Source organism: Zea mays, chromosome 8 (genome assembly GCF_902167145.1).
Source record: "Zea mays cultivar B73 chromosome 8, Zm-B73-REFERENCE-NAM-5.0, whole genome shotgun sequence".
Classification (NCBI taxonomy): Eukaryota; Viridiplantae; Streptophyta; class Magnoliopsida; order Poales; family Poaceae; genus Zea; species Zea mays.
The window spans coordinates 114370645-114379756 of NC_050103.1; the positions used below are offsets into that span (position 1 = coordinate 114370645).

A 9112-nucleotide genomic window follows, 5' to 3' on the forward strand; every position below is an offset into this window, starting at 1 on the left:
CTTATTGCGTTTAAATATGTGGTCAAGATACTCACTATCTTCGAAGCCGAGACATTGCTCAACATAGACCTCTTCCTTTTTATAGGTCTATTCAGGAATGTGCTCTTAACGTCTATTTGAAACAGCTTAAAACCATGACGAGTAGCATAAGCCAATAAAACACGAATAGACTTAAACATTACTTGTGTAAAGGTCTCATCAAAATCCAAACCTACAACTTGTGCATAACCTTATGTAACAAGTGTCACCTTATAAATGGTATCGGATCTAAAAGACATTCTTTTTTTTTCCAAGAACACATCCGTTAACGTGCTTTTCGTGAAGATGAGTTTTTATCGTTTGCAATGGATCACCCGCAGCTGATAGGAAAAGTGTAGGCAGCCTGATGATCGTGCACACAACGCTTAGACAAGCACTCTACCTTCACACACAATTCTACAGCTACATCATACTCTACTTTATTTGCGATCTAAAGCAATGCCAATAGTAACCCCGTTGAGAACACTGTTGGGCCCTCGTCCAAGCAAAGCTAGTTTATTGCTGTGTAGAAACAAAATCCTTACGGCCTTGTTTGTTTGTGTCGGATTGGTGGGTCGAAATGATTATTAACCGGATTACTTCTCTAATTTATATAAACTTTAATTAGCTAAAACGATTCCGGGTGCAATCCAAAAGCCTAGACGAAAAAGCGCGTAACATTCAGCCTACAACTACAAGTACGTACTATTCTTCAGATTGCTCGGGAGATAAATAAATTAATAATAAGTAAGTTTTGACTGCGTGACTTTCTTAATATAAGGATCATTGCCTGGTTTCATGTTTACAAAAAAAAACAAGTACGCACAGCAGCACTATCTTGTATGTGTATGGTGTTCAGAGTTATTACAGTGAAACGAATGCTCTGAAGACCGACTATCGCGTGGGGTATCTTTGACAACGCTCTCTGACAAACTAAACAATGGAACGGACAAATCTGTAAGCACATCCACAAGTAACTGTGATATCGACCACCACTTCCGTCTCCCTCCGCTCTCTCCTTCGCCTCGGCTCAGCTCAGTACGGCATAGGCGAGCTGAGTCCTTCCTGGATGGCCATGGGGTGCGGCGGGTTGTGCCGCTTGGACATGGACGCCATGGCCAGCGTCTTCCTGAAGGAGGCGCGCCGCTCGAGACGCTTGACGGTGAATCGTGTGTAGGCGACGCGGATGTATGGCGCAGCGGCCTCCTTCACCTTGAGCACGACGAAGAAGGTGAGGCGGTAGGCGAAGAGGAGGACGAAGATCATGGCGAGGTCCAGCCACTTGGAGTGGTTCAGGCTCAGCCCCATCATCTCGGTGATGATGTACTCGCCGGTCAGCTTCGGCTGCCCTGGCATCATCGGCTCGAACTCCAGCCCGATCAAGTCGTTCTTGTACCCGCCCTGCGTGCGGCAGCAGCGACATTGCAATATTGGGCTTGCATTTCTGGATTCGTAAAGGATCTGTATCTGTATGCAATGCGACATACCTTCAACCCCCATGACCCATAGACAATGTAGGACACTGGATACCGCCAGAAGATCTTTGGGAGCTCCGGAAGCAGTCGGAAGAACCCAGAGGTCAACATCATGATCCCCTGCGAGATCAGATCACGGAAAAACCTGAGTGAGCAGAAGGCAGAGATGCATGAAGGGCAAGCCAACGAGAAGATAGATATATAGACTTACTATGACACCGGCGCCAAGGATGAGGCCCATGAGGAAGTTTGGCACGAGGGCGGAGATGATCATCATGAGGCTCTCGATGACGGAGACGCCGCCGTAGAGGTTGAGGGCGAAGAAGGCGAAGTAGCTGAAGCCCGGCCGGAACTTGACCATCCAGTACGTGATGGACGCGCTGGCCCAGGACACGGCGAGCAGGAACGGCATGGAGGAGAGGAAGTTGGAGATGATGTAGGCGGCGACGCCGTAGTGTCCGTTCTGGCGCTCGAGGGTGAACACCTTCATCTCCTCGATGAAGGACGGGAAGCCGCCGATGGACATGAAGGTCATGAAGCCCGACACGAAGCCGCCGCACGAGGCGCGCGCCTGGATGGCCGTGTAGCTGGTGCCCACGTCGTAGTAGATGGTTCCCAGGCAGATGGCCATCACGATGTAGATGATGATGCGCAGCCAGTAGTAGTTCAGATCGCGGGACATGTTGGTGAAGGACCGGCTTGTCAGCGTGCGGAGCTGCTTCAACCAGCTCGCCTGGCTGCCACGGATCACATCCTCCATCACACCCTCCTGCATGCGTTACATATATATATATATATTCATCATCAAACAACAAAAAACAGTCAAAAAATACTTGAGCCGATGATTATTCAAAAATGTTGACGACGCTTACAATCTTGGTTATCTCGTGTATCGTGCTCCTAACCATCATGGCGTAATCTGAGATCCTGTACTTGTCCACTAGCCGTTCCCTGATCTCTGAGGTAGAGTACTTCAACAGGGGATCGAGCTCTGCCTCCTTCGAGCAAAATTTGACCAAAAAGAACCATCACAAACCATATATATGCACCTAAATTAAAGGTACGTGAAGTGCTCCTCAGAACGAAGCAGGGCACGTACTGCTCGCAGCTTCATGGAGCCTTTCATGGTGGCGGCGACATCATCGAAGTCCGAGTTGACACACCGGAGGAAATGGTCGGACGGGTTCCTCCGGCTGGGACAGGGGAACCCCGTTTCCGCGAAGAACTGCACGCACGCGTGATCAGACTCAAAAAAACGCATTCGAAGCTGAATATCGATGATCATCAGTCAGTTGGCATGGCACAGCTAAAACAACAAAACCTGTGTCGCTAGCTTGGCGTCACCGAAGTAGACGCACTCCCCGCTGGAGAGGAGGCAGAGGTCGTCGAAGAGCGCGAACACCTCGCTGCTGGGCTGGTGCACGGAGGAGACGACGGTGCGGCCGCCGTCGACGGCGAGCTGCCGCAGCGTCTGGACGACGGAGAAGGCGGCGGCGCTGTCGAGGCCGCTGGTGGGCTCGTCCAGGAAGAGGAGGCGCGGGCGGGTGAGGATCTCCAGCGCGATGCTCAGTCGCTTCTTCTCGCCGCCGCTGATGCCGCGGAGGTGCCACGTCCCGATGTGGCGGTCGGCGCACTCCCGGAGGCCCATCTCGTCCAGCGTCTCGTCCACTATGCGCCGCACCTCCGCCTTGCGCGTGCTCGACGGCAGCCGGAGGAGGGCCGAGTAGGTCACCGTCTCGCGCACCGTCAGCGTGCCCAGCAGCACGTTCTCTTGGGTCACGTATGCCTGTCATGGTTGTGTTGTGTCCACGAAGACGTTCACATCAGATAGCATACACTTGGCCTTTTCAAGGTCATTTTGCTAGTGATGATGTTAAACAAATTAACCTTCCGTTCTTTTTTATTCATCGCGGTTTAGTTCAAAAATAAACTAGCGGACAACAAATATTCAAGAATGAGTAGAAGTTTAAGAATTTCGCAAGAGGTTCTCTGCTTGCTATAAACACTTTACGTAAGTACCGCTCTAAATTAAACCGGCTAGACTCACACAAAAGTGATATATGAGCAGGCCAAGCAAATTTGCATGGTCCAAAAGCAAGACAAATACTGGATAATATTAGACAATTTACCAAAAGCGATCTAAAAAAAAATTCAGTTCGTGTGTATACTTGCTTTACATCATTATGTCCAGTAAAAAATGTTTCTTAATGATACTAGGGCATGCTTTACATCAACAGTTCTTCTAAGTAATTTTCAAGACTACAAGTCTTGTGCTTTGAGGGATAGGAGGAAGCCAGCGTCCTGTGTCTTTTTTTCTTTGTTCTGAAGATGAAAGATTCCCTCATGCATCTTCGAAATTCAACCGCGTGTATGTATTACATGTCAAAGTCAGAGACCAGTCCATTCGACAATTATAATACTAATTATTAAGCTTCTGTTAACTGTTAACCAAGTATACTACTCCTATATGTTTTTGACAAAAAAACCTGTGTGATGGCAGTATGACATGCATTCAAAGATCTGAAAAGGATATGCAACTGCATCGGTAATGAATGCTGTCTTTGGAATTAGTTGGGCATTCAATTCGAGTGCCACTCTGGTTGTTCGTTTTCAGACGGCGAGCGCAGCAGGCTGGCGAGGCGAGAGGCACGAGACCATCTGGGGACTAGGGCTCATGCGAAAAAGAACGTTTGAATAAAAAGTTGTTGCCATGAACCAAAAAAAAAGGATGGTTAGTTTGGGAATAGGGTACTCCCCTGCATGCTGCCTGGAAATAGGATAATACTCCCTCCGTTTCTTTTTATTTGTCGCTGGATAGTGCAATTTTACACTATCCAGCGACAAATAAAAAGAAACGGAGGGAGTATTTAAGAGGAGCAATATGTGATGATTGATATTCCGATCGATGGCCCACGGTTAGGCTCTGCTCCAATCTGGCGAGATAAACTTTAGCAGCTTTTTTAGCTATTTTTAGCCATTTATAATCTAAACAGGAGAGTTAATGATGGTAATTGAAGCTAAACTTTAGCACTTCAATTCATATAGCTAAAGTTTAGCAAGAAGCTAAAGTTTATCCTGTGAGATTGAAATGGGGCCTTATTTAAGAGTACCATAGCGACACCCTTGCAAATTATACCTAGCACGTAGAGGTTAACTACCAGCAACTAACTAGGAGTCCTAAATATAGCCTGGTTTGTTGCACGTCACGAATCCAAATAATAACTCCTACTACGGGGGTGTTTGGTTACACCCCGCTAAAATTTAGCCCATGTCCATCGAATGTTTAAACCTCCGTTTCAGGTATTAAATGTAGGGCCTGTTTGTTTAGGATTATAATCTACTCAGATTATATAATCCAACTTATTTTGAACTAGCACTTAGTTTAAAATAAGTTAGATTATATAATCTAGGAGGATTATAATCCCAAACAAACACCCCTGTAGTCGGATTATAAAACTAATTTGTCGGCCGAAGATTAAAAGACGAGACGAATCTAGTCCAGTTGGTTGGGCCTATATTTCATACTCCTATTTAAAAGTCAAACGCTTAATGTGACCCGGGTTAAACTTTAGCAGGAGCAACCAAACACCCCCTACTAAAAGGGGTCCGATGGTGAATACGCAAACATTCCAAAAACATTTGGAATACTATGTTTCTGCCATAATACTTAAAACGTTAGACCCTAAATTCTACCTCAGAACTGGTTGGTTTGGTGACAAGAGAATTGTTAACGGATTTTCTCACTATGGATGGACCCTCTCTAATTCTCTTGTCACCAAACTAGATCTCTTTTATGACTTGTTTGGGAGTAAGTGGAATAAAAAGAATTCTCTTGCCACCAAACCAGACCTCCTTTATGGCTTGTTTAGGAGCAAGTGGAATGGAAAGAATTCTCTTGTCACCAAACCAAACCTACTTTATGGCTTGTTTGAGAGCAAGTGGAATGGAAAGGCTACAATCTCTCACTATTTAAAATTGAATAGAGGCGGTATCTAGCCCTCCTCAATCCCTTTCATACTCATGTTTCCAAACAAGCCCTTGTATATTATTAGCGATGTATCTTGCTCTCTGCCAACATGATCTAAGATACTATTTCTAACCCAACTACATCCACTTTCCTGTCAATGAATACGCCCATGTATGTTTGCATATATATAGAAAGGACTCACTACATGCATCTGCATCAAACCTACCTTAAGGCCTTGTTTGAATGCCCATATATATATATCTACCTCAATCTATCTGTGTGAAAGTATGATATGAAATTTAGTCTCCGACATATGCGTTGATGAGCATATCCAAATAAGCCTTAAGGCGTGGTGCAATGGTTTTTATGATCCGAGAGCTAAAAAGACTGGCCAGCTTCTCATAGAAGCTTGAAAATAACTGAAATCAGAGAGCCATATATACACATTATTTGAGATTGCAAAGCCGTCGGGTAAGAAACACGTGATGATGGGTTAATAATTCATGTCCATGCATGGCCAGCAGGTACTAGGTGATCGATCGATGCTCACCACGATGCCGTAATCCAGCCGCCTCTTCTTGCCGTTGAGCAGCACCTTCCCGGTGAGGACCACGTTCCTTGCCAGCCTCCCTGCATATACGAAGATCACTCACGCAAAATCAATGCATCTCTCATGCAGATCATCCATGCCTTGACGAACGAATCGAATCAAACTAGAAAGCCATCATATATGTTATTTTTATTTAAGGCCTCTCAAAAAAAAGCTCAAATAAATGGTTTTGATTACTTGACGGGCCATTGGATGACAGTACTAGAGCTTGGTCGTCCAAATTAAATAGCCCATGGAGGCACGCACGGTTATAGGAGAGCTGGATACGTACGTACGGAGGTGCGCATTGAATCCTCCGCGTGGACACACGTAAGCGAACGCGCGAGGAAGACGAAACGAAAGGGCAGGACGTACGCACGTACCGGAGAGGGAGTCGAGGAGTGTGGACTTGCCGGAGCCGGAAGGCCCCATGATGGCGACGACGCGGCCGGGCACGGCGTAGCCGTACAGCCCCTGCACCAGCTTCTTGGTGGCCCGGCCGCCGCCGCCCGGCAGCACCGCCGTGAGGTTCTCCCACGTGAGGCTGGCGCCGCCGGACTCCGCGTACCGCGCTGCCGGCGACACCGCGCCGCGCCACGCCTCCCCTCCTCCGCTGCCGCCGTCCATCGTCTCTCTGGCTAGCCTTTTGTCCACCGCGCTCGCTTGTACCCCGCCACTCAGCTCTGTTTCTTCTAGCGCTAGGCGCCCAGGCTAGTTAGCTAGCTAGCCAGCGCGATGCAGCTCTGGCGCCTCGCCCTGGACCTGGAGTGGCTGGCCAGAGGAGCGAGGCAGCTCGCGTCGTCGCTTGGCTAGCCGCGACACGCATCCCCCCCTATTAATGGAGGAGGGATCCCTACTGTGGGAGCGTAGATTGGGCTTCATGCATCTCCTCCTCTTTCTATCTGTCCGTCTCTGTGATGAACGAGCTAGTGTGAGAGGAGGGAGGGAGGGAGGCTCGGCTGCAGCTGTTTCAATCCGTGGTTGGGTGGGGGGCACTACTGTGTGCTGGTAGTAGATCACGCATTCATAGCGGTGGGTGTTGCGAAGCAGGTGGCCGCAGTAACTGCGCGTAATTACGTGTGGGGGTGGTTACGCTTATTGTGTGCACTTGCTGTGCTGTGGAGCATCACCATCGCCATCGACTAGTGCCGTTAACTGCAGACTAACCATAACACGTTACGGAGTACGTTACTGCAGCAAGAATCGGACCCTTGGATTACGAGAGTCTCGAGTCTGTATCGACGACACTCGGAGAACTCCATGGAGTAAACGAGCTGTTGGCATTGATTTAGGCGTTAATCACTGGGAGTTGGTTCGTTTGGCGGACTTTCTACAGTAGCGCGAACGGTCCATGGTATACGGTAGGACGGTTTGCGACCTGATAGCAGGAGGCTAGGAGCGGGCCTCCCTATGTCGAGCCGGACGGTTACGTATGGGTAGCCGGACAGTTCACGTGTGCGCAGGAGTGACGGTGTCTGTCAACAATATCTAGATCTCGCCTTCTGGAAGGGACTTTAGGGTTTGTCAACAGTGATCCTAGGGTTGTCTTGGGATCGGCAGGTCACCTAAGATATCTTCAGACAACATGGAGTCGAAAAGAAGTGAAGATTAAGGTGAAGAAAGCTATGTACTACTCCTAGTGCAAAAGATAAAAGAACGTAAGATATATTGATTTGGTTCGATTATGGATGTGCGCAATCAGCCGCACCCCATCATATATATAAGGGGTGGTCTGGTTCTGTTTCTAGGCGTTTCCTAATAGAATCCGCGAGTTTAGATAGATAAACACGTGCGGAAAAAGGGGTTTATCACGCCTGATCTGATCTATTCGCAAACCATCCACACTTAAGCGCGGACTGTCCGTGGCCTGGACTGTCCGAACACAAAGCCAGACCGTCCAACCATGCCTAATGTCATTACACTATAGTAACGAAAGTCATTTTCAACGGCCAGAAACCGCCAAAAATAAGCCTTATACCACCAAAACTAAGCTATTTTCGGCGGCCTAAGTGTTATTTCCAGCGGTTCCCGACCTAAAAAAAGTTGAAAATAAGTTATTATTTTCGGTGGTTTTCTTGCCGCAAAAAATAACCCTATTTTCACGCGGCTATTCTAGGCACCGAAAATAAGGGCCTCCGAAAGCCTAGCACAACTATTTTCGCGCGGCCTTGGTCTGGCCACCAAAAATAGGTATTTAAAAAAAATTAGAAAAAAGTAAAATTAATAAGAATTTCAACAGCACAAGATATAATAATCCATCAACACAGATTCATCACAGATATAATAATTCATCCATAAAACCATCATAAATATCACAATCTATCCACACAAGTATCACAATACATCAACCACAAGAGTACGTCAATTGATACATACCACATATACCATAATACATCACAGATCATATGAAACCCATCGAAAGACGCCAAATTCACCATAAGAGACAATTGATCACATATAAGGGTCGTTTGAGTTGTGGCCACTACCTCTATAAGCGAAATGACATCAAAGTAAGTGATATAAATAGTTACATGATCCCGAAACCAATGAACAAAATTAAGTCTTCCTTGCCTCACATACCGTCGTATCTAGTTGTTTGCTTGTAGGCCGATGGGAATAAGTCCAATTTTTCTCATTGAACTTATTGTACGATAAATAAGTAATTAAAATCCTTATCTAGAAATTGCAAAGAAATTATAGGGCAAAAGAAAGACTCACATGAAATATGTCTCAATCTCTTCCATATTCGAGAACATGTATAGCAATGCGGACATTCGTTCATCCATGCTAAGGTGGTAGAACGTGCCCTTACTAGTACTTGTGCCTCTCCATCGAAAAAAATTGAGATCACTGACAGAAGGTTCCTCATCGACATTATATCACATCGTAGGAGCATAGACATTGTGTTCCTCTATAAAATACACACTCATGAAGTATGAACCCTCCTTTAGCAAAAAAGCTTTGCCGATGCATTCTTATACTCTAGCCTTATTTCGAACCATGGCTCGTAGGTTTTTGAATGCAAGTTCAATGTGATACATCCACCTATATTGTACAGGTCCA

General features: G+C 46.7%; 1 protein-coding gene across 1 annotated transcript; it reads right to left on the bottom strand.

Moving 5' to 3' along the window:
- Window positions 1-770: 770 nt before the first annotated feature.
- Window positions 771-7009, bottom strand: LOC100280909 (uncharacterized). The gene is made up of 8 exons (NM_001153829.2): window positions 6433-7009; window positions 6011-6090; window positions 2815-3279; window positions 2593-2718; window positions 2366-2491; window positions 1705-2262; window positions 1506-1613; window positions 771-1419 (listed from the first exon to the last, which is right to left on the bottom strand). The coding sequence occupies exons 1-8, from the start codon at window positions 6674-6676 to the stop codon at window positions 1054-1056; spliced, it is 2073 nt and encodes a 690-aa protein (NP_001147301.2). The 5' UTR covers window positions 6677-7009; the 3' UTR covers window positions 771-1053.
- Window positions 7010-9112: the final 2103 nt, after the last annotated feature.

Excerpts from the sequence above, each read along its gene's own strand:
- LOC100280909 (NM_001153829.2), bottom strand. The coding sequence starts at position 6,676 with ATGGACGGCGGCAGCGGAGGAGGGGAGGCGTGGCGCGGCGCGGTGTCG. Across the intron at positions 6,091-6,432 it reads ACTCCTCGACTCCCTCTCCG|GGAGGCTGGCAAGGAACGTG; the intron begins GTACGTGCGTAC and ends TCGTATATGCAG. Across the intron at positions 2,263-2,365 it reads TACACGAGATAACCAAGATT|GAGGGTGTGATGGAGGATGT; the intron begins GTAAGCGTCGTC and ends TAACGCATGCAG.